The sequence below is a fragment of the Podarcis pityusensis genome (genome assembly GCF_964106645.2).
Source record: "Podarcis pityusensis genome assembly, chromosome: Z".
NCBI classification, from domain to species: Eukaryota; Metazoa; Chordata; class Lepidosauria; order Squamata; family Lacertidae; genus Podarcis; species Podarcis pityusensis.
The window spans coordinates 13,774,708-13,800,782 of NC_138044.1; the positions used below are offsets into that span (position 1 = coordinate 13,774,708).

Below are 26,075 nucleotides of genomic sequence, written 5' to 3' on the forward strand. Positions count from 1 at the left end.
TTTTAAAAGCATGAGCCTCCTCCTTCCAAGAGGTTGGAGAAGGGGGAGCCCTGACAAGGTGTCCCCACTCATTTGTGGGCTTGACTAAGCCTCACCCACATTATACATGTAGAGCAGTATTTTACTACAGCCGGCCATTTCGTCTGGGAGTTCCTTTCCGAGACCCTGGCCCTTTACATCTCGTCCCAGTTCAACCCTTGTTTTGCCTTCCTTGGGTAGCAACCACACGTCAATTGGAGGTGCCTAAAATGGCCGCCACCTGTACTTTAAACAGCCCTGGCTTCCCCCAAAGAATCCTGGGAGCGGTAGTTTGTTGTGCTGAGAGTTGCTAGTAAACCCCCATTCTTCTTACAGAGCTGCCATTCTCAGAGGGGTTTCCCCATCAATCCCCAGGGGACTCTGCAGCTTTGAATGGAAGTGCCTTCTATCCCTGCATTATTTTCATTCCTGCCGGGCATTTTAAGTAAAATTTAAGAATTGGCATCCAAGTCCCCACCCCCTCGTCCCTTTCCCCCCATGTGTTCATGTCTTTTAGACTGTAAACCTGCAAGCAGGACCTGTCTCATTTTTTACTGATGGCATGTATTGTAAGTCACCCTAGGGAGTTTTTTTTAGGAGGGTACAAATGAGTCTAGACAAATAAACTCCAGACGGCTTGTTCTAGGTCTCACACTGCAGCCCAATCTGACATGTACAGTTGTTTACTCCTGTAATAATAAACACACCATAAAACCAGACGTCAAAAGGTTCTTTTTGAAAATTCTTTATTTTGTTGTTTTTTTGTAAAGCAAATGTGTTGCTTTTATATCTTCTTAAATACCTCTTCTTTTTTTAGTGTCCAGACTTGGTACATTTCCCCACCCCCACAAGACATTTTCACAGTATTTTTGCAAAGACCAAGGGACAGTTCTTATTGCTGCAACACAAATCCAGGCACAACTTTGAATGGGGTTATGGTAACCTGCCCCCTCCCCTTACAGGCAAGATGGGCCTTCTACCTTTTTATTCATAGCCAAGACCTGCTCCCAAAGTTATTCTCTTGGTCTTTTTTGCGTGTGGACAGGTACCGTACTAACTGGTGCATTTAACAGCTGGCAGCCACAAATCAAAGGCTTCGATCACAGTGTAGTAGTGCAAGAGAGAGAGAGGTGTGTGTAATTATGCTTACAAGTATGGATGAGGCCTGTCTCCTACCATGTTACCCTGCCCAGGGTTTGAAAACAGTTGGAGTAAATGCAATTTCAGCCACTGTTTCACCTCAGTGTTCCTACTCTGGTCCTTATTAATGCATTAGAGCAGACTATTCCCACCCCAACTTTACAAGGTGAAAGTGACTATTGCAGAGAAGTGATGTTTGCTTCATTGAATTCAATCTGTGCTCCTCCAGATGTTGCTGGAGGATGGGAGTTGTAGTCTGAAAACATCAGGAGTACAGTCCCGCCCTCACTGTTCCCTGATCTAAGGAGCAACCCTCACAGCATGCAAGACATGGGCAAATGCCTGTTTAGAAGAGGCATTCACTTGTGAAAAAGGAGAATGTTTCACGTTCTTAGATCAAGGGTAGGGGATTTCTGTGGCTCTCCTGATGTTGTTGGACTCCAATTCCCATCAACCTCAGCCAGCAGGACCAATAGGAATTATGGGAGTTGTGTGTCTTAGGAACATCCGGAGGTTCACAATACACACACACACCGCCTTTAAGCAGCAGCTGTATTCACATGAATGCTGTACATTGGGCAACAGTGAGGCAACATTGACCCACCCTAGCCCAACAGTTAAGTGTGTTCTCATTTTATGTTGAAAATGGCTCAAAGCAGGGAAGCGTGAGAAAGGACGAAGGCAGGCCAGCCACAGTGCTAAAGGTTTAGGCATTCTGAAGAGGGACATGTAGAAAGATGAGTAACAACCCTAGGCCACGACAGTCCAATCTCCCTATCTCTTTTTCTCTCTTTGTATGAGTAATTTAGTCACCTGTTAACCTGTCTCCATGCAATGAATGCTGCAGGTCTCTGTGATCGACAGCAAAGGGGAGTGCACAGCACAAGGCCCCCAGGGTTTGCTGTGCTTGATTCGTTTAAGGTCTGCTTTGATCAATGTCCAGCTAACAGACACTGGGCAGGGAGAAGAGGAACAGCAGTGGGAATTGTCCTACAGCTTTGTATCTCGTCGTCCTGGAGTCTCTGGTTGGCCACTGTTGGGACTCAGATGATGCTGGACTACATGCAACTTCTTGATTTGATCCAGCCAGTCTCTGTTTAATGAAATAACACCTGACCTGCCTGCCCTTAATGTGAATCTAGAGAAGCTCCTTTCAGCATTAGCAGGGCTTCCCCCCCCCCAGCCAGAACTCACTGGAACTCAGTTCCAGCACCTCAGGTGGGCGCCATTTCCATTATAAGAGAACAAGGGAGGTGTTCATGGTGAGTTCTGGCACCTTTTTTCTAGAAAGATAGCACTGGACATTAGTATCAGCTCCCATATCTCACACAACCCTCTTACCCCCACACCCCCCAAACACCCCACCTTCTGAACCCCTTCACCAGTGGTTCTATTCATCTTGAGGGCAGCAACTCAGTCCAGCCAGTCATTGTCAGACACAACCCGTTTTGTGTTGGATCAAGCCTGTCCGTGACAGCTCCTCCCCCTCCCCGCTTAAAGCAGCAGGGTTGAGGAAAACAGCTGAATAAGAAGGCTTTAACAGGGAGGGAGTCTGCTTTCTTGACATCCCCCATAGAAACAGAAAGGACTGGGAAGCCACTTCAGCAAGACAAAAGCAGCAGCCTCCTCTCTGAATTTTTTTTAAAGGGCTGTAGCTCAGTGCCAGAGCATGTGCTTTGCATGCAGAAGGTCCCAGGTTCAATCCCCAATGACATCTCCAGGTGACGGCTGGGGAAAGTTCCCTGCCTGGGGCAATGAAGAGTTGCTGCCAGTCAGTGTAGACAGTACTGAGCTAGATGGATCAATGGTCCAACTCAGTAGAAGGCAGCTTCCTAAGATGCAGCTGTTATTTCCAAGTATTCTCCATCACTTTCATAGGGAAAGCTGTTCAGTGTCACAACTGAGGGTCTGGAAACCAAGCCGTTTGAGAAACAGTTGGGCATGTTTAGCCCAGATAAGAGGAGGATGAGAGGAGGTATGATCATGAGATATCAGGGAGCCACCTTCAAATATCTAAAGGGCTTTCCCATGAAAGTGGGAGCAAACTTGTTTTCTCCAGCTCTGGAGGGTAGGACCCGAACCAATGGATTCAAGTTATGAGGAGATTCCGACTAAACATCAGAAGGAACTTTCTGACAATAAGAGCCATTCTGCAGTAGAACAGACTCCCATGAGAGGCGCTGGACTCTCCTTCCTTGGAGGTTTTTAAGTGGAGGTTAGCTGGCCATCTGCCATGGATGCTTTGGTTGAAATTCCTGCATTGCAGGGGGGTGGACCTCAGGGTCCTTTCCAGCTGTTCTATGATTCTGTGACCCTGGCATCAGATTCCTTGTCCTCGGGGATATGAGGGTGAGGACTCCAAAGCAGAAGGGAAAGGACAGAGAAGACCAAGAAGCATGTCTGCCAGACAACCTACTAATGCCTGTGCCCCAGCCTGAAGATATAATGGTGCCATCCTTGGGCTTAAAAGACCTCGTCACAGAGGCCCCAGTGAGACCAGTCTCCCCTGCTCTGCTGGCAGCACCAAGACTGATGGGGTGTGCTGTGGCCCTTTAACTCAAAAGGCACCACTCACTGTGGGAAGAACTTAGCAGGAGGGAGGGAGATGATGCTGTTCTATCTCAGTTTGATGCTTGCTGAAGCAACATCTTCTCATAGCCTGAGCTGGTGGGGCAGAAGGCTGTGAGCCCATACAGTAGGTAGAGCCACAGTCCAGAACCAATGAGAGGTGGAGCCAATTAATTATGATGCCCCGCCCCATCCATCTCCTTGCTGAGTTCTACAAGGGCAACAGGAGGAGGAAGCCAACAGCCAAGTCTACCCCTTGGGCTGGTTGTAGGCAAGAAGGCAGGGCAGTGACAGTGGGCATTGACTGGTGTGGGAGTGCCCCAATTGCCTAACAGACCAGCCTCCACTGCTTGCGCTTATCCACACTGTGCAACTGAAGCACTCTTACCACTTTTAACAGTTGTGGCTCCCCTTCCCCCAAAGGATCCTGGGAACTGTAGTGGTGCTTTGTTATTTTAATAACTCTGTGAGTATATTACCCTTGCCTGAGAATCAGCCCATGCCTTGAGATGTTCAGGACTCTTGTTCTGGGCATTTTGTAAGTAATTGTAAGCATTTTCATGCAGGCACAGTGACTGGTGCATTCTGAGTAGCATATTTCACACTCATTTGGTGCTATATAGCTGTGACCTTCAAAAGTAGCAGCTGTCTAATTTCCTTGGCTTGATTACGGATCATACAGGAGCGAGGGATTTGGCTGATCAAAAACAAGCTTTAGGGCCAACTGCCGCCAAATATGAATTGTTTGGATGGATTAGGTTAATACACCCACACCCTAGATTCTGAATGTGTGGTTTCTCAAGACAAGTATCCATATCTCATATATATATAGCTGGTTGTTGAAATTTTAAGCAGCAATGGTAAACTCCCACTTCTAACTGCAACAATAAAAGTGTGTCACTTCTGTCCTGTTTTGGAAAAGAAATGGCTTCCATCAGGAGTAAACAACTCCTGTTTTACCCCTGTTCTGAAAACGGAGGGCAGTAACTATGGCTTACCCCCATATGTTGGGTGGTGGAGGGAACATGTATATTTTCAAAAGGAATCACTAGCCAAATATTTCTGCAGGTAAACTCTTAATCATGCATTTTGGGGTGGTTGGATGGTTTGTTTTTATTTTGTTTTGCACCATCTCTTTCATGCCCTGCAGGGGAAAAACAGCAGATGAGTGACTTGCAGGCTTTTCCAGCAATAATTTAACACCAAACTACCCCTTTGCCAAGTGCAAACTCTACAGCAGTAGCAGCAGCAGCAGGGGTCAAATCCAGCAACAGCGGTAAGCGCATCTGATGGTAATCTGCTAGTGCAAACACACCATTACTTAGAGAACTATTATTTTCAGAAAAAAACAGACAAGTGTGCATTTTAGAATCCTGCATGTTGAGTTGAAAATGTGGTCTCCCCTCCCCACTTCCTTTTCTTTTTAAATTTTAAACCAAACGGCACACTGGGTTCCCCCTTTGGTGAAGAAGGGACCCCTATATTGCCCCGATCCCAAGTGATCCGTGCTGAACGCTGGCTGCCCCGTATCATTAGAGGGGAAAACAGTCCTGTTCCTGTGAATACCAGAAAGAAACGGTGTGTCATGGAAGTTTTGTCCTGGGGCCTGTGCATTTTCAAAACTGAGTCTCTTCCCCTCCACCTCCCCACCCCTGCCACCGCTTAAAATATTTCATATGGACTGTATCTCAGAGTAGACTCATTGCAATTAATGGACATTTCATATATGTTAATAAAAACAATTGGTCCATCAGGCCCAGGACTTACTCTGACCAACAGCAGCTCCTAAAAGTTACATTCAGAGGTCTTTGCCATCACAATAAGCACCCAGACCACAGACTGCACGCAAAAGGTTCTGTGTTCAAAGCATGTGTTTCCCTAGTAAGTTACAGCTCTGCCCCTAAATTAAGTTATTTTCAATATGGGCATGGCTAGTTTAGGTACATTAATTCCATTGGGTCTACTCCGAGTTAGTTGGATACAACTGTTTCTCGCTGCCCTGAAGACCCTCCCAAAGGGAAGAGGGTTGGATATGGAGAAGGAAGTAAAGAATCCAGAGTAAAACATCACCCAGATCACTTCCTGCTATCCTTGCTTGGTACTCTGTTTTCTTTCTAGAAAGGTGTGGGGAACCTTTGGCCCTCCAGCTGTTGCTGAACTACAACTCCCATCAACCCTAGCTACTGGCCATGCTTGTTGGGGCTGATGGAAGCTGCAGTTCAGCAACATCTGGAGGGTCAAAGGTTCCCCACGCCTGATCCTAGAAGCTGTGAGCCACGGCTTCCCGTTCTGGAGCTAAAATTCTTGCTTCTGGAAGGGAAGGGAGACAATTCGCAGCAATTGCACAGGTCACAGCATCCCCATCTAAGCTAGGGAGGATTACTTGGGGGGGCTCAAACCAGATTTTTCCCTCCGTGACATAGAAAAATACAATTCCCCCCAAGCAAATGTTGCTTCCACACTAGTTGCTTTCAGTGCTGCTGGTGCATTTCTTTCCCACACTGTGCAGAAAGTAAAATTAAACTGGTGGTTCTGCACAGCACTTAATATTACACTAAATAGATCAGCAATGCCACTCCCCATGGCTAAGAACCTTCTGTAATGCTTGTTCAGAAGAAAGACTCATTAAACAAAGATCCCCGCAACTGTTAATTAAAAGCTTACTGCTGGCAGGTTCAGCCCATTATATTACTTTTTCTTGAATACAGTTCTCCTGCGTTGCCAATTTCTGTTCCTGTGAGCAGGGAGGCTTTAAAGACTGATTGCCTCTCATTATTTTCTTATCATTTTTATGTAGAAAAATAGTACTGTCTATTTTGCTCTATACAAATAAAAAGGGGCTAAAATGGGAGGCAATGTATACTTAAAGCACCTCTGTTCACAGGATCAGAAACTGACAATATTCGGCAGTGAAGGGACTGCTAATATCCCTCCATTGAACTAAACAGAAAGCAATAAAGTGGGGTGAATCTGTACACAGGAAGTTTGTAATTTAAGAGGAGGAGCCCCGAAAAGTCTTTTTAAAGATAAAGGGACCCCTGACCATTAGGTCCAGTCGTGGCTGACTCTGGGGTTGCGGCGCTCAACTCGCTTTATTGGCCAAGGGAGCCGGCGTACAGCTTCCAGCTCATGTGACCAGCATGACTAAGCTGCTTCTGGCGAACCAGAGCAGTGCGCGGAAACGCCCGCTGGAGCGGTACCTAGGAGGGACCGAGCAACGGGAGCTCACTCCGTCGCAGGGATTTGAACCGACGACCTTCTGATCGGCAAGCTCTAGACTCTGTGGTTTAACCCACAGTGCCACCCACGTCCCTGAAAAGTCTTTTTTACAAGCCCTAAAATTACCAAAAAAATAGAGACCCCCCCACCCCACTACAGATCAGATTTGAAAAAGATGCACAGAGGGTTGTATCTAACTGTGTTCTACTAAGAGTAGACCCATTGAAATGTTAGTAGCACTGACATCGGAGGCAACACAGGAATGCAATTTGTAAGAACTGAGTAAACATAGGGTGATAATTTTAGGGGGAAAGAAGGGCTAGTGTGGAAGCAACTAGAGTCCCTGCACTACTAACAGCAGCAGTCAGGTGGAAATTAAGCAGGTGCAGTTTCCTTCACCGCCTCTCTGTCCCAAGAGAATCTCTGCTGGTGTAGTTTTAGTTTGTTTCAAAAGCAAGGGGGGAAAGATGGCAACCTCCTTTAGCAACTGGTTGTGATACAAGCTCAATGATTCATTTTCATTCCAGAACAAAACATCTCCACCCTCTTCACTCTAATATCTAGTAAGAAAAAAGGAGCCTTCTTTGCTTGCTTGCTTTCTTATCCCCCCCCCCGCCCCGCTTACCCGCTTTTTAAAAAAATGCAGCTTAAGGCAAAGGTTTGGCAATGCAAAGTAAAATCTACATAAGGCCGCGTGACTTGTGTTTGCAATTTGGAACATCATCTCTGTAAGAACAAAAAATCCACCCACCCATCATCATCATCATCATCATCATCCAGGGAGAGGAGAAATAAACAAATTGTTGTTTTCTTTTCTACTCTGTTGCATCTGCATCTACTCCCCTTCCCAACTAAATAAAATTAATTTTCTCCCTTCCTCCTCCCATCTCAAAAATAAAACCTCCCTCATTTAATATATATATTAAAAAAAACCTTTTCGTTTTTTCTCTCTCTCAGGTGATCCAAGCTAAGTTAATGAGATTGAACTTGAAAACAACAACTGAAGGAAGGAAAAAAGCAACTTTTACAAAGCTGGAAATCAAGTGTGTGGACATTGATTTGTTCGCTCCCTTAGAAACTCGATGTCTGGTGACAAACGTACACACACACCCCGTCATGCTCTTGAGGGGAGCGTCCTTCCTGTTGAGCGTCTCTAGCACAGTGAGACCCGTTCCGACGGGAAAAGGTAGAATGGTTGCATTATTATTATTATTTCTCTTTTCTGTCAAATGAGTTTTAAAAGTGCATCTGGTTGGTTTTTTTTTGCTTAAATATGTTTTCTTAAATATGAAGCGGTTTTTTTCCTCCTCCTTCTCCTCCTCTCTTTGCCCCCACCCCTCCCAATCCACCCCGTGAGGCTGGACACACTTAGAGAGAGAGGGGGTCTCATTACCGATGCTTTGGAGGTATCACCACTAGAGGGCGCCCGTCCTTAGGCCTCCACATGAGTACCTGGGCGTCGTTGGCATTGGGTTTCACGAGGGCACTAGGTGGTATTGGCTCGTTCTTGCTTAGGATCTGTGGCTGCTCCTGGGCATGGGGCTCCTTCAGCTTGGCACGGTGCCCCAAAGGTTTGCTGGGGGTCACATCGATGCCCAGCTTCATCCGCCACCGGATTGTCTGAAGGATGACCATCTCGTTGGTGGCTGTGTTGGTGGCAACCAGCCAAGTAGTAAAGCTCTGATCCCTGTGGATGCTTGTGAGCTTGGCCACGTTGCTGTCACTCACTGGGACAGCCCAGGTGACACTTGGGTAGAAGTTATCGTTCATGCTGACGCTGAACTTCCCTTCCTTCTTGGTGGGCCCCACGATGGTACAGGTCTCTGTGGTGTTCCCATACCAGGGGTAATTGACCCCATCCGAGTCGCTGATCGCTTGGATCTTGCCCTCGAGGAGATCTGGGAGTTCCCAGCTTGACCTACATTTGAGAGGGAAAGGAAAGGAGAAGATGAACGTTGTTTCTCCTGCAGGGAAGACTTGCGAATCTTGTATAGTGGTACCTCAGGTTACAGACGCTTCAGGTTACAGACTCCGCTAACCCAGAAATAGTACCTCAGGTTAAGAACTTTGCTTCAGGATGAGAGAAACTGGTGGCAGCGGGAGGCCCCATTAGCTAAAGTGGTACCTCAGGTTAAGAACAGTTTCAGGTTAAGAACGGACCTCCAGAACGAATTAAGTTCTTAACCCAAGGTACCACCGTATTCCAGTCTGTAGCACTTCAGCATTTTATCAATTAATGGGCTGCATTAATTGATTTCTAAAATTTATTTATTAAAATTTATTTAATCCCACCCTATGCACACAGCAGCATACCCTTCTGTGTCCTCCATCCAGGCAAGCAAGAAGCTTTTATCCAGTGTTCAAGGGCACATTCCAGCCAGGCAAAAGCATGCAAAGCAGGGCCAGTTAGCGAAGTGGCCTGGGGAAGAGTCTTCAGGGGCCATATAGAGAGGCCTGCAGGGCCACATTTGGGCCTTGGGACTGAGGCACCTGGGAGAATGGGGTTCAAATCCTCCCTCAGCTATGAAGCTCCGCTGGGTGACCTTTGGCCAGCCACTGTCTCTCAGCCTAACCTACCTCTCAGGGTTGTTGTGAGGATAAAATGCACAGTATCTTGAGTTCCTTGAAAGAATAGTTGGCATCTAAGTGCCATAAATAAATAAATAAATAAATAGCCAGCCAGCCAGCCAGCAAACGAACGGTACTGCAGTAAAATTTGCTGTGATTCCTCGGCCACTTTTGCCTTAGGATATGCCTACCAATGTCTTCAAAAGGTAGTCCAGAAAGTTCCCACCCCCTCAGAGCCGTAGCTAAGTGAACTTGCGCCCCTGGCAGAACTGTCCTGATTGCGCCTCCTAGCCACGGACAAATTAGCTCTTCTTTCTGCCTATCCTCCAACCCGCCCCCCTTCACCCATTCAATTCACCCTCTGTTAAAAACCTTTTCTTATGAGGCAATAATCGAAATTTTTACATATTTTTAGCCGATTTTGTGCCCCCCCTCACCTGCACCCTTGGCAGGGGCCCACCTCACCACTCCCTAGCTATGGCCCTGCCCCCCCCCCCCGCCATAGCCCCTGCCGCAAAATCCTGAGTGTTGCTGTTTCTCTGCTCCCACAGAAGGCCATGTCTTGTCAAACCACAAATGTCCTGTAAGAAGGACCCTGACCATCTCAGGATGCATAAAAGATTAACTGAGCACAGGCTCTCTTGACAGAGGAAAAGGGGCTATGGGGCAATTCTTAGCATATGGGATGCTGACGTCTGGGGTTACCACAGGACTGAGAAAAGCCTGGAGGATTTTTTGGTGGGGTGGGGGGAAGTACTCATCCAACTTTCTCCAGTGGGGGGGTGAATCAGAGATCACCGTAAGAAAGCAAACGTCTGCTCACTGTCACATCGTGTGTGCCCATCTGTCTGTCTCACAATCCCCAGTGAGAGACCCTTTTGGGGAAAGGAGATTAATAATAATAATAATAATAATAATAATAATAATAATCTGGTTTGGTTTTATTTATTTTCAGGCAGAAATTAAGGCCTGGGAAGGACAGGGGATTATCTCCCCAATCGATCACCGGCCAAGTTCAGCAGGTAGGCAGAGCCACCTGACTGGCCCATTACCTGGCATTGCAATGCTATCAGGTGGCCTTTGGAAGCCCTTTCCAAAGTGTTACCTTGGGCACTGGGCTTTGCAGATAAGCTGGTGGGCGGTGCATTGCCACCCTTTCAACTTTTTACTTGGACTACAATTGGCAAAGGCAGATCTAGGGTTGCATGACCAGTGTGGTTGCACACACCCGTTGGGGTGCTGCAACTGCAATATCCAACGGGGTGCCGGATATTGGCGTTGCACAGGGCACCACTGAAATTTGAGACGTCAAGGTCTGCCACTGCACCTGGCATTTTACATAGGACAGAAGGGCATGGCTTGGGTGGAATAGGCTACAGGGCCAAATGGGTGGACCTGGAGGTTTCCAAAGCCCTGCAATAGATATTACAGAAGCACTGCAAGGTGGACAGCAGCGATAGGGAACCTCAGCTATGACCATCCAGATGTTTCTGGTCTCCAACTCCTGGAAGCCAGCATGGTAGCAAATGGCCAGGGACGATTGGAGTTGGAGTTGAGCAATAACAAGGACCCCACAGGTTCCCCATTGCTGGCACTGAGGGCTGTTTTGGGCCTTGGCCCTTCTTTATTGGGGAAAGGATTAGGATGCTCAACTTAAAGAAAAATAAAAAACAACAGTGGGGATTCCTGGAGGAATGCAGGAAGGAGGAAAAAGAAGTCTACTAAATCTTATTTTAATTACTTGGTTTATTAGAAACATTTATACTCCACCTCTCTGCCTGGTGCTGTCAAAAGAGGCCTGCGGAACAGGCTGAGGCTTATCACTCTGAGCCAGTATGGCAAATCACCCACCTCCCACCCCCATTGTGTGTGATTTTCGCAATGAAAGAGGGGAAACGAGTGCGCAGCAGAGCACTGTTTAGGAAACCGAAGGGAAGGGGAGGCGTAAAAAGCAGATGGTACGAGGCTGACAGGAAACGTTCTGGCACATACATCTATGGGGAGGAAACTTGCACAACCCCCCGGGGCCCTCGCTCGCCTTGCACGTGGCTAATACTGGCATTCGCAAGCAATTAAATCCACCTACAAATTTCAGCAGGAGGAAGGGAATGGGGCTTCATTGCCCTTTTTATGGCTGACAAGAAAGCCCACTGCATACACACACAGAGTCCGTCCCATACCCCTTGCCTGCTGTTGTCCTTGACTCAGTCTCACCTGAGGGTGGCTGCAGCTCAGTGGCGGAGCATCTGCTGTGCATGCAGAAGGTCCCAGGTTCGAATCATGGGAACTGGAGCCTTATTGACACTTAGATGAAGGACAACAATTCAGTAGCAGAATATCTGCTTTGCATGCAGAAGATCACAGGTTTAATCCCGATTGGCATATCTTGGTAAGGTTTGGAAAGGCTCCCATTTGAGAATCTGGAGAGTCATTGCTGGTCAGGATAGACAAGTCTGAACTAAATGGACCATTGGCCTCAGTATAAGGCAATTTCCTGTGTTTCCTATGACCTTATCTCTTTCAAACCAGCTATTATATTCACCAGTGGCCAATTTGCAAGAGAACATGGCCATAGTTTGGTGGGAAAAACCTACCCTTTGCAAGCAAAAGTTCCCAAGTTCATTCCATCCCCACCATCTCCAGTTAAAAGGAGCAGGAAGCAAGATCCCTCTCTGTCTGACACCCTGGACAACCAGTCAACGTATGGCCACATCCACACCATATATTTAAAACAGTATCATACCACTTTAAATTGTCATGGCTTCCCCACAAGAATTCTGGGAGCTGTAGTTTGTTAAGGGGGCTCAGAGTTGTCTAACAACCAATCCCTCTTCACAGGGAACTCTGGGAGTGGTGGAAACTGGTGTCCTCTGGATGTTGCTGGCAGACAACTCCCATCATGCCTTGCCATTGACAACGCTGGTCTAATGGGAGCCCAACAGAATCAGAGGGCACCAGGTTAGGGAAGGCTGTAAGACTACAACTCCCATTATCCCCAATCTGCTGCCTGGAGTTGATAGGAGTTTTGAGTTCAACAATGTCTTAGAGGGGACCAGGTTTGGGGAGGCTAATATGAGCAATATTAGGGTAAGAGGGACAAATCAGCTAAGACAGAATGGAGCAGAGTTTAATCAATACCCACATTCATGCCTGACCCTTTGCTTCCACATTAAATGTGGTGCTTTGAGTCCCTTTTTAAACTGGGGCACCTTGGTTGTCTGGCATACGAATAGGTATGAGAAGAGGGGGGCAATTGATGGGGTGGCGGTTCAGATGTTGTAACAGCACAGAAAGCTCTGCATAAAGTAGTGGGGGGTGATTATATTTTCCTATGAAGATTTTAAGGGGAAGGTGCATCCACAGAGCTTTCTCCCACATAAAAAGTTGCACGTTTCCCAACTGTCTGTTACCTTCCTTCCCTGCCTCCCTGCTTTCTGCTTTCCAATGCATTTTGCATGCTTAAAAAATAAAGATGGCTGCAAAAGTGATTTAGTAATAATAATAATAATAATCCTGTTTTCCAGCCTTCTAAATCCTAGGCTAATCATAATCCTAATTTTCTTTCTAGGCACCGAGTGGTTTTCCCCCCCTCCAGGGTTTGTTTAACTTGAATAGAGGCAACAGAATTTTGTCTGGTTGAGGATTGGCCATCAACACAATGCTGTAAAGAGGATACAGGCAAGATTGTAAAATTCGTGGTTTTGAGTCCAAGGGTCTAGTAAAGGTAAAGGGACCCCTAACCATTAGGTTTAGTCGTGGCCGACTCTGGGGTTGCAGCGCTCATCTCGCTTTATTGGCCGAGGGAGCCGGCGTACAGCTTCCGGGTCATGTGGCCAGCATGACTAAGCCGCTTCTGGCGAACCAGAGCAGCACACGGAAATGCCGTTTACCTTCCCACCAGAGCAGTACCTATTTATCTACTTGCACTTTGACGTGCTTTGGAACTGCTAGGTTGGCAGAAGCTGGGACCAAACAACGGGAGCTCACCCCGTCGCAGGGATTCGAACCGCCGACATTCTGATCAGCAAGTCCTAGGCTCTGTGGTTTAACCCACAGCGCCACCCGCGTCCCGTGTACTTAGTCTAGATCTCTCTAAATTCCTGGATCTAGAAAGTGTTAGAATTTAATGAAGGCTTGAGGTGTTAAAACTGGTTGCAAGACCTCTCAAATCCCTGGATGCAGCAAATGTTAAAAGCTAATGAAGCCAGGCTAGCTTCCTATGTTGAGGTGAGTGACTGAGTTCTGGGCCATTAAGAGAACAAAGGATAATGGGCTTTTGTGAGACAGATAAAGCCAGAGTTTACAGCAGAGAGGTTTGAGTTAGCTGTTATGTGAGCTAGAAGCTGGAGGCGGTAATGTGACCTAGAAGTAAAGCAGCAAGCTGGAACGCCACAGAGGCAGAGCACAATGTTGGATGCCTGTCTAAATGCAAGGCTGGGGCTATGGGAGAAACAAAACCCTTTTGGGGTGTTGATACTGTGAACCCCTCCATCAAAGGCTCAGTTTGCATATACAGTGGTACCTCAGGTTACAGGCGCTTCAGGTTACAGATGCTTCAGGTTACAGACTTGCCTAACCCAGAAGTAGTACCTCGGGTTAAGAACTTTACCTCAGGATGAGAACAGAAATCGCGCGGCAGCAGCGGGAGACCCCATTAGCTAAAGTGGTACCTCAGGTTAAGAACAGTTTCAAGTTAAGAACGGACCTCCAGAACGAATTAAGTTCTCAACCAGAGGTACCACAATATGTGTAAATAAACTGTGTATTATAAAAACACCACAGTCTCTGCTGTGCCCCGTTCCCAAAAGGGGACACAGACCCTGGGTAAGTACCCCTGGAATCTTGCATCACTCATAGAGATTGGGGTGTTGGCCAATAACACCTCGTCTGTGGATGGAGCCGGGGGTGGGTGGGAGGTTTTATTAAACCCATACGCTTATCTGCTATGCTCCGTCCTTGAAGAATCGGAATCCACCAGCCCCTACCACTGCCTCCCCAAAGAAACCAATAGGCCTCATGTCTATCAAGCATCTGTGCTACAGTGTCTACCATGGTTCTCTATGGGGAGATATTAAAGATGTTGGGGTGATGGTGGTGGTCATTCATTCATTCAGTCAGTCAATTTATAGACTGTTTGGTTAAAATCAACTATAAGCTGTGAACAAAGGGCAAAGGCAGATGGAAAGGGCTGGCTCAGCTTTGTAGCAATCCATAGATTAAGTCCAGCCCCAAAGATTGTGGGGGCGGGGGGAGAGGGAGAAAAAAGTATGGCAGCCATCTCTCGTGTAGAACTATGCAAGCTTTCTGAGTTACACAGAACCCTTCAGCAAAACTATTAATGGAGGAAACCTAGACGAAATCCACAATCTTATTCCTTTCCAATCACATCTCTCTCGCACAAGGGACAACAGGGAGTCTGCTGTTTTTAAGAGGATTGCAGATTTAGTGTTTGCGGCATTGAGCACATACAAGCACCAAATCCATCCCTGGCATTTCTGCCATTCTGAAATGTAATCTCTCAGATGGGGAAGGTTTTGTGCTTAAGGAAACACAACAGAGAACACAGGAGGGTGGGGGCGGGGAATCTCCATGCAATTTTGTTCTTCACAATCCCTTTGGCCCTATTATTCTACAAATGTACTTGCCATTTTGCTTAAAATGATCTCCTGTCGCTTTTCAAATAGCAACCTTTAAAACCAGAGACTTGTCTAATCTGGCCAGAGTTCACCTCTGCTTCATACTACAAAGAGACCAAGCGGGTAGTATAAAAGCGCAGATTTTCCTGTGCCAGACATCAGCCCCACAGTTTGCCTTACTGCACTTCATAGTGGGTGGAGCAGGGCAGAGAGGCTGTGAACCAAATAGACACAAGCTCTTGGGCAGACAGAATGCAACACCCCCCCCCTTAAAAAGCCATTCAAGAGATTTAATAGAAATGGGATTAAGATACAGACAGGGTTCTGTTTAAGCCATGAATTCTATTTTAGATTTGCCCTGAAATGAGTGGAATACTTGCAGGTCTCCTGAGCATTTGGGGGGGGGGGTGTATTTGGCCCTGCACAACCATCACCAGCCCCTGCATGCCTGGGATTTAGAAGTAAAGAGTAGGGTTGGTCCTAAGTGCCTTGGTCTAAAACTCACCAGGGTGGGAGCTCTAGAAATCTGTTTGTAAAGAGCTTCAGCATGCATATAGGGTCACAAGCTTAGGGCCACATGTGGCCCCAAGGTTTCAGATTTCCTAGTGCTGCTTTAGAAACTAACGCTTCCCTTTCAGCCGTCTGCTAAGATGGGAAAGGTGAGCAGCGTAATTCTGAGCACTTAGACACACACACCCTCAGAAGCAGGCAGAATTTTTGCCAACACACTGAAGAATGGGGGTTATAAGTAGGATGTTTCTTCTCCTGTTTTACTTCCTGCTTCAACCCGCTGTTTCCGTTTAGGTTCAGAATGCTGCAGACACCGTTTGAATATATATATTTTAAATCTTAGGAAGGAGAATAAGTGTGTGGTGGGGGAGAAAAATCACTTGATAGGAAGCAATAAGATCTGCCATTTGGTCACATGGTGACCAACGAACGACCCATCGCCCATCTGTCTAGTGCCAAGGGTGAAATGCAATTGCAGTAGTTCATTCAATCTCCAGCATCTTAATGTATTTTAAAGTACACTTTACCCTAGTATATGCACGTTCGTATAAATTACTTGGCTGGAGAACTGCACTGGGGGGGGGGGGGAATCAAGAGCATATTGAACTTTGATGCATGGCCATGTTTCAGTACGTGCGTTCTTTGGGAAGTGTGATTTAGGTAGGTTCTCCTTTAAATGCAGACTGAATCAAATTTAGGCCCCAGTCTAACCTCTGGATGAACATAGAAAGCTGCAAGATAATTGGACCATCTAGAAAGCGTACTGTCCACACCACAGCCTTCCACAACTGGGGGGCTCCAAATGTTTTGGACTACAATTCCCATCCACCCCAGGCAACATTGCCTATAGTCAGGGGTAGGGATATGCATGAAGTTTGTATTTTTTGAATTGCTTACAAAATATGTAATTCGCTAGGCTATTTCATGCCTTCATCAAAGCAAGCACACATCAAGCGAGATTCTGTGAGTGTTCATAGGATTACAATGCCGTGAATTTTTTGGGAATAGTTTCTTTTTTTGGAGTAGGGGATGTTTTTCGTAAGTATCCTGCTAGGTTAGCTCCACTTTTCACAAGTAATCTCATTAACACATATATTGTACTCCTGTAGTACAATTATGTAAACCAAAGTGCACTATTGATTGCGTGGCCAGAATCCACATGATGAAACATACACCAAAGTTTCCGAAAAAACAATTACAAAATCTTAACATGGGCAAAGAGCGCAGGGATGAAGGAGAAACAAAACTACGGCTCTTCCCCTCACAACATTGAGGTCTGCCAGGCTGGAGCAATTTGAAGTACTTATGTTAAAGTCATAGATCAGAGATGGGGAGGGCCACATTCACTCATGGTCAGCCTTCCTGGGGCCACATGTCATTGGTAAGTGATGCCAGAGGTTCCAGGCAGACAGGAGCACCAATGGGTGAGGGTGTGAATTGGGAAAAGTCCCAAGGGCCAGATAGGCTTTCAGGGCCTCATTTGGTCCCTGCACTCTTGCCATTTATAGTTTTTATAGTTTAAAGGGAGATACCCCGAAGGACCACCAGCACACATACAAGCTTGCCCCGGTTCTTATAATCAATCTCTATTAGATTTGGGACAGGGCCTTTTGGTGGTGGCCTCTGTTCCTGTGGATCTACCTCTCAAAAAAGGAATGTAAATCTGGTCCCTTCTTTTTAGTTTTTAAACTGACCTTAAAAGCTCTTATATTTCAACATGGCACCATGGGTCAATGAGTCTGGCTATTAACCATAAGGATGATGGTTTGACTCTACCCAGGGATGGCTGTGGGCAGGATTCCTGCCTTGAGGGGGTTGGAGTAGATGACCCTCAGGGTCCCTTCCAACTCTACAAACCTATGATTCTATGATCATGCTTTTATGATGTGAACAGGGCAAATATGCTGCTTTAGCTAATCCTCTCCTTTTAGTTTTGGGTATGGATTGATCCTACAAGATTTTTGTTCTAAAACTTTTATACTGTATTAGTCACTTTGGGGAAGACTTTCCCCTGAGAAATGGCACATGCATAGTGAACAGAAAAGCAGCATTCATCCAAAGTGCATTTAAATATTTTGCTTTGTTGTACTACAAAGCATATCAAATACAAATAATTAGGGCGGGGAGCTGTAAAAGGGGAAGGGGGAAAGACGTATTTATAAAGAGATTGAATTATCATATACAGATGGTATCCAAACACATTCCAGAAGGAAAGGGAAGGAATCCAAATGACACCCAATTTCACACACCTGTCTCACAATTTTATATAATTATATTTGGCTCTTATTAAAACCTCCCAAACCTTACGCAACCATCCATCCAGCAAGGAATATATCCTGTATTTAGAGTGCTAAGTAGCAGCCAATATTGTAGCTGTTTCTAGGTCATGAACCTACCCTCCTTCAGAAGGAACTTTGAACCAACTCTGAACCTTTCAGAAGAAACAGCTCAGGTGAGCCTACGAGTGGGAAAATCTGAGCATTGCAGTTTCTCATTGTTTAAAATCGTATGTTCAGTTTGCTGTGTTACCATATGACCTTGTCATTTATTTTATTTTATTAAAAAAAAGTTTTCACAAAAAAGTCAGCATTTTCGTGTTCACTTTGCCTTAAAGGTAAAGGGACGCCTGACCATTAGGTCCAGTCGTGACCGACTCTGGGGTTGCGGTGCTCATCTCGCTTTATTGGCCGAGGGGCCGGCGTACAGCTTCCGGGTCATGTGGCCAGCATGACTAAGCCGCTTCTAGCAAACCAGAGCAGCGCACGGAAACGCCGTTTACCTTCCCGCCGGAGCCAGTATTTATCTACTTGCACTTTGACGCGCTTTCGAACTGCTAGGTTGGCAGGATCAGGGACCGAGCAACGGGAGCTCATCCCGTCAAGGGGATTCGAACCGCTGACCTTCTGATCGGCAAGTTCTAGGCTCAGTGGTTTAACCCACAGCGCTTACACTTTTGCAATTAGCCGCCCTAACCAGTGCTGTTTTTCATGGCGAGGTACCAGAACTCACCATGAACACCTCCCTTTTTCTCTTAGAATGGCAATGGCACCCACCTGAGAGGTGCAGGAACTGAGTTCCAGTGAGTTCCTGCTGAAAAAAAGCCCTGAGCCTGTCCAGACACATAGATGTTCACCTGTTTTAATCTCTTTTACTGCTAATTTTATTTTTAAATGTTTTAAACTTCTTTTTTTACAAGTCTTGTAAACTGCTTAAAGGTTTGACCACAATCCAGTGGTATATAAATTTTGTTAACTAACGAACGAACTAACTAACATTATTATTACTACAGTATGTACTTATTTTTCTTATTAAATTTACTTCCTGCCCTTTCCGCAAAAGGAACCCAGGGTGGCAAACATACAACACTGTTAAAACATAATTTCTTAAAAATAACTGCAATACATGTGCAGACTTGGGAAAAAGCTCAGCTTTAAAAGGCTTGTTGGAAAGAAGAAGGAAGGTCTTAAGTAGGCGCTGAAAAGGCAACAGAGACAACAACCTGTCTAATATTTAAAGGGAGGGAATTCGAAAGGGTAGTTGCCACCACAGTATAAGGCCCTATTCCTACATTGTGAGGAATGGATCTTCTAATAAGAGGGTAACTGACAGGGCTTTTTTTTTTTTCAAAAAGAAAACGAGGTGCTGGAACTAAAGTTGTTGATTGTTGAGACTTTTTAAGGGGGAGCAACCAGCCCCAAGCACCACAGAGGTGCCGGAACTCGTTTCCGGTGAGTTCCACCTGGGGGGGGGGGGAATCTAATGGAGGATTCCATTGTTTAACTAGTCAGGCAAGTTTCTTGGCGAGTTAATAGCCCCCAGAACTGTCATCGGTCCCCTTTCCACAACTGGCTGGCAGTGGGATAACAGCAACGTAGAGTGTGTGTGAATTGAGTGAGAAGCAGGCAGAAGCCAGAGGAGAGCCATGCTTGATTCCAATATTTCAGCTTGATTCCAAGGCTGTGACTAATGGAGAAGCAAGACCCTTCTGTGAGAAACTTAAGGGCCAGCTCACGAAATGGCAGCACACCAGGATGTGGGCTGCAGTACACTCTGAATCACTGGGGATACTTCCCCAGCGATGGCATACACACACCCAAAACAGAAAGCATCTGAATGATCTGGGCTGGCACAGCAGCTGAGAGACTGAGGGCCTCATGAGCCCTTCAGATTAGCTGGACACAAACTCCCCAACTGAGCCCAGCCCATAGGGCCAATGGTCAAGGGTGAGGGGTGTTCTGCCTCCACTGTCAGGGCAACATGCCTCTCTGTATACCAGTTTCTGGAGATCACAAGCAGGCAGAGCGCTGTTGCACTCAAGTCCTACTTGCTGGCTGGCTTCCCATTAAGGCATTCTGGTTAGTGCTGGATTAGATGGGCCTTTGGCCTGATTCAGCAGCCAGCCTCTTCTTAAGTTAATTCAATGAAATGAAATAAACGAAAAACTTAACCAGGCAGGGCTGCTCTTATGATGAATGAAAGACAGGATATAAACAGGATCAATGCATCAAAATAAATAGCAGAAGGGGAATGAGTATAAACAGGCCCTTTTGGCTGTTTGAGGACTAGAAACTTTGTGTGTGGATTTGCAAGGCTGTTTTAGGACAGGGTAGCTTTCTTAGAACTTGATTCCTTCTCTCCTCTTTCTGTTTATCTAGCTTCCTCACTTCTACAGCGGTTTTCCTTCTTTCAATCCTCTTTTTTGAGGAAAGCAAGTGAGTGGCTCTCTCTTATTAATGTGACATTTCCATCTATCCTCTCACCCACGCACAATGCTCAGCCCCCAAGATTTGGCCAGTGTCAGAGCGGTCAGCCCTGCAGCCATCTGCTCCCTCTATAGTTTACGCTTGCCAAGTCCCTGTCATCCCTTTTCTGCCTGTGGGGTGCACATTCTTTTACTGCAATAATAATTTTAAAAAGCACATCCCCAGAGCTGCCCACCTCAACATGCTGCTGAAGGAATTCCTTGCTGTGTCCTGCATAAGATTCTCCCCCACCCCTGGGTCCTTTTTATTGTGCAAATCATTACTATTTGAGCTCAGCTTAGTATTGGGGTGGTTATATGTGATGATGTTTTCAATACCGTTTTGTTTTCTCATGCAAAGATATGGAGGGGGTCTAACAATTTCAGTTCTCCATGCTTCTCACTTTTCCAATCTTCAGTTTTCCACATTTGTGCAGCAATTTGCAATTAAAAAAAATCCTAATGGAAATTGGATGGCATTTCCATGCAGATTTCTCCTAATAAACACACTTTGGTACACAGTTCTGACTAATGCACATGTTTGCAAGCAATTTCCACCTAATATAATGAATGCTATGTATGTGTATAGTTTTATATTCTATCAATGTTTATTTTTTTAATGTTTTTTCCCTGTGTTTTTATCGGTTCCTATTTTTATCTGTAAGCCGCTTTGAGTCCCATTGTGAAAAATGCAGTGTATAATAATAATAATAATAATAATAATGTATGCTATATTATTCACTATTTGGGGAACTGCATCACAAAATCTGGGTAAGTGTGAAATTGGAAGGATGGCTGTGTTTCGGTTCTGATATTATTTTGGAAAGTGTGGATTTGAGAGATTGGCTTTCACTGCCGACTGAGTGGAATCTCTCCCCCGCCCATAGTGCCTGAAAATGAACACAGGAAGTTGCCTTATACAGATGTTTTCTTTATGACACTTTGCACACAGGGGTGGAAAGTGCAGGAAGAGAAAGGGCTCGTGTGGTCTGGTCTCGCTTGAGGGTTTCCCACTGGCATCTGGGTGGCCACTGTGAGAAGAGGATGGTGGACTAGATGGGCCACTGAAGTGACCCAGCAGCCAGGCTCTTCCTATGTTCTCATGGCAAGAGGGAGCAGTCAGAATTCTTTTCAGTGCAGCCTTTAAAGACAAGCCTACCATTAGGTGGAGCAAGGCAAGCACCTAAAACACACTGCAGTGGGCAGTGGAGAAGAGGGAGACCTCCTCTGGAAACCCCAACTATTCTTTGAGGGAGGACAGAGCTATATTTACTTCCCTGCACACCCCATAAGCTGGCCTGCTCTCCTGAGCTTTAACCAAAGTTGTAGCCCTTCAACTGCCCATCCAGTTGGATCCTGTGCATGGAGAGGCAATGTTAGGGTGCAATTTTGACAGACAGCACACTGGCTTGGGTTAGCCTTGCTTAGGGCCTCTTTTTCATTGTGGCTGCTCTCCCCTCAAACTTCCTCAGGGCTACTTCAGGCAGCCCTCCCCATTGGCTTCCTGTTTTAAGGGAGAAGCAGAGTTGGGGGAGTGGCGGAGGGGGGAAACCACATGCCTCTCAAGTCCTTATGATCTGAACCTACTTTTTAAAGCCGCCTTTCTCCTCCCGGCTTAGTGGTGGCAAGCCTCAGGCCCAGGGGGGTCAAGTGTAGCCCTCCAAACCTCTCCATAGTCACTTTTATTCCATACATGTAAGAACATTAAAAAGAGCCTGGTGGATCCGGCCCACACTGCCTCCTGAGGAGGCAGATTTCATAAATGTACTTCTTTACACAATGCACAATTACTTTTCTGTCCTAATCTTCCAACATTCAGCCTCCCTGCTGCCCCTGAGTTTTAGTGTAATGAGAATAGGGAGAAGAACTTTACTCTACCCACTATTTATACATCTCTATCACGCCATCTCTTAACCAGCCTTTTCTCTAAACTAAAAAGCCCCAAATGTTGTGACCTTTCTCCACAGGGGAGCTGATCCACTGCCTGCATAATTTTGGTTGCCACCTTAACTTTCATGGCTCCTTAACTTAACTGTCATGGTTTCACTTCACAGTCCTCCATCGTCTCCTGAGACAGATGGGTGCCAACAATAGTTTGCTGTGGGTTATTAGGAGCTTCCTTCACAGAGATAGAATTCCCAGCACATGACTGCTAAAAGGGGTAAGAGTACTGTAAATGCATGATGGGGACATGGCCCACTCAGCTTTCAGGACTCTCCTCAAGCCACGCCCCCTTCGCTTGCCACGCCCCCTTTCTCCAGACTAGGGAAGGTAAAGGCACAGGTGCCTCTGTTCTAACTACACTCACATGGAAGTGGTGGGCGGGGCCAGAACAAAAATGGGAGCAGCAAAGAGGATTTGAATTTGACAACTGCACAGTGGGCTGGCTTCTACACAAACTCACCCACCCTTCTGTCCTCCATCCAGGCAAGCAAGAGTCATGATAATTTTCAAGGACACATCCCATCAAGGCCAAAAAAAAACATTCAAGGAGGATGTGAAGTAAGGACAGTGAGCATAGCTGTCAACTTTTCCCTTTTCTTGCGAGGAATCCTATTCGGAATAAGGGAATTTCCCTTTAAAAAAGGGAAATGTTGACAGCTATGCAGTGAGGGCCAACAGGTTACATTTGGTTTTCCAACCCTTGGCTGGAGGTAAAAAATAAAAAATAAAAATAGGAGGATAAATGAGATCCTGCTGTATTTGATGTTTGGGGAAATTATAATTTGTGGCAGACCCATGGTTGTAGAATGCCCTCACCTAAGAGATATGTGGGGGTTATCATTTCAGGGGGCTCTAAAAATATTTAATGCATGACTGCTTTTAGTGAGGGTGTGTAAGAGGCAAAGGCCAACATTTTTACTGGGATGCGAAATGTTCTGCTGTTGCTGCTATTATTCTTGATAATAGTGTGTTGTTTGATACTTTATACAGCTTTAACTTTTTTTTTATGTTGTCAGGCTGCCCTGCAGTAGAGGGGCTATTCCGAAAGATGAGGCAGCGTATTAATAATTTAATTTAAATATAAATATAAGTTTAATTTCAATATAAAAAGCACCTCAAGAGCATGATGCATTTGTAGCTAGACTGGGGGGAGCTTTTTCTGTCTGAGGGCCACACTCTCCTTCTAAAGGCCTTATACCATAAGCTACTCTCCAGCCACTCAGAAGCCAGAGATTTGCATATACCTCCATGCAGGGAAGCAAAAGGCATGGCAGTTCAAGGGCACAGTCCAGTCCGGCCAAAAGTGCCCAAGGAGCACCCCAAATCACCCAGGACCCGGGGAGGGAGTGTTGCCTGGGAAATAATCCCGAGGACCAACAAGAGACATCCGGAGGTGTCCCCCATTTGCATTCAATAGTGACTTTATTTCAAACAAACAAACAAACAAACAAACAAACAAACCTGCTTTACTTGCAAATTGTACCATGATCCTTACTGGACTGAAGCAACTATTTCAGATTTTAAAGACTCAGAGGAAGGAGGTCAGATTTCTAAGAAATATAACTGTTTAAATTTCTGAAGAGCCTTAATTTCATATTTAGATATCTGGGCACATATTTAGATATCTGGGCAAGGAGGTACCTAAGCTCTGCCTCAGGACTGCTATGAGAATGAATGGGGTTGCCTGCCCTAAATGTTAACAAACACGGAATATCCCTGTAAGAGTTGCTTGTGCCCTGGGCAAAATGAGATTCCTGTGCTACAGAGACTCCCCACTTCTTTGGGGGTGGGAGAGGGGGTGGAATACGGATGCATACATGGAAAGTTAAAGAGACCCTCTCAGAGAGTAGAGCAGGCTCTGAGTCAGTGTAGGAAGAGGCCCCTGGCGACTTCCTCTGCTGCTCCCCTGTGTGAGGACAGATAAGGAAACTTGCTACAAGCAGAAGGCCGCCTTTTCCTGTGCTGAAAGACCCAAAGGTTTCCTTGGACAGCCGTGCCAGTGAACTGGCAATTAGGGATGAGTGAATCCGTCCATTTCGGTTTCTCTCACTTTTCCCAATTCTTAAATTAAGTTTTGCACATCCCTTTGCGATTAAAAAGACCCTCATGAAAATTAATAAGCGTTTCAGAGCACGTTTCTCCAAACATTCACATTTTTGCTATGCTATCTTGCCTAAGGGGCAGTTTTTGCAAACCCATTTCCCCTTCACAATGTATTTTTTATGCTGTTTTCACTAATAAAGGTGTTTTTATGCACACTTTAACCCTGTTGTATGCATTTTTTGTACCCATTACTTGGTTGGAACAGTTCATTGCAAAATCTGGAGAAGTATAAAGTTCAAAGGATGGCTACGTTTTGGTTCTCGTATTGTTTCAGGAAGTGCTAATTAGTGTAAGTTCCCCCTTCAAATGTGAACAGAATCTGATTTCTGTCCCATCCCTACTGGTGATGCAGGAAGCCAATTTCCCCCTAAACTCACTGCCAGGTTGTTGCAGTAGCCATGACAGGAAGGGATCAAAACACAGGCCATTTAAATTATAGCCACTCAGCTAATATACACCTACAAATATGGCCTGCAGCAAAGGTGGCAGTGGGGAGTGGTCCTGTTCAGGCTTCCAGCCAGCCATGCCCTTTCTTAGGGTACTCCATTCCATTCCCGCTTCCTTTCCCAGAGCAGATATTCTTCTGTGTCACCACTAAGAATTCTTGGTTCTATTTGGGCTATTTGAGGAGGACATTAGGACATTTCACCATAAAGATTTGCTATACATTTGCAAAACTTTAGTTCCCCTCCTTGAGCATGCTGATATTATCCCTCATGTTTCTCAGCATGTCCAGTTTTGACTACAGTCCCACCGGTACTCACCAGCTGAGTTTGCTATTAGAAGAAGCCGGTTTAAAGAATTCAATTCCTCCCCCCAACATTCCATCACACCCCAGCAGGACCAAAAAGCAGGACCTATACAGACTGGGACTGACCCTTAACAGAAAGGGGAAAACACTTTTAGCCCCATTCACTGACACCCTCCCCCCAAAATTGCTTTTTCTTACGTAAGTGAACAAGACAGGACAGCTGGGAGGTGGAATGTGTTGGAAGGAGCCATAGATCAATGGTAATAGGGCAAGTGCTTTGCAAGCAGACAGTCCCAGATTTGATCCTTGGCATCTCCCGCTAAACAAATCCTAGAGCAGGTGAGGGGAAAGACCTGGGAGCCTGGAGAGTCAGGGGCAGCCAGAGCAGGCATGCAGTCATTCTGTGACCTGGTATCAAGGCAGGTTCCAGGGACCTTATGAAGAGAAATGAAGCACTGGATTTGGAGGGAAGGTAATAATGAGGGACAAACCTGCCCTACAAAACTGGATGCCACCAGTGACAGGAGGATAGGTAGAAAGCTACTTTATACCAAGTCAGAACCTTCATTCCTCTAGCTCCATATTGTCTACACCAGGGGTCAGCAAACTTTTTCAGCAGGGGGCTGGTCCACTGTCCCTCAGACCTTGTGGGGGGGCCGGACTATATTTTGAAAAATAATAATGAATGAATTCCGATGCCCCACAAATAACCCAGAGGTGCATTCTAAATAAAAGCACACATTTTACTCATGTAAAGGTAAAGGTAAAGGGACCCCTGACCATTAGGTCCAGTCGTGGCCAACTCTGGGGTTGCGACGCTCATCTCGCTTTATTGGCCAAGGGAGCCGGCGTACAGCTTCTGGGTCATGTGGCCAGC

General features: G+C 45.9%; 1 protein-coding gene across 3 annotated transcripts in view; it reads right to left on the minus strand.

The window, feature by feature from the left end:
* Positions 1-747: 747 nt before the first annotated feature.
* Positions 748-26,075, minus strand: part of FAM78A (family with sequence similarity 78 member A) — a 28,604-nt gene continuing 3,276 nt past the window's right edge. For 2 of the 3 annotated variants that reach the window (XM_080989656.1, XM_080989655.1), the window contains exons 3-4: positions 8,339-8,863; positions 5,086-5,282 (exon numbers count right to left, since the gene is read on the minus strand). In XM_080989656.1, coding sequence (XP_080845782.1) covers positions 5,150-5,282; positions 8,339-8,863 — 658 coding nt within the window. In that variant the 3' untranslated portion in view covers positions 5,086-5,149. Of the gene's footprint in view, positions 4,871-5,085; positions 5,283-8,338; positions 8,864-26,075 lie in introns of those variants that run through there. The other variant, XM_080989657.1, reaches the window with a different exon arrangement.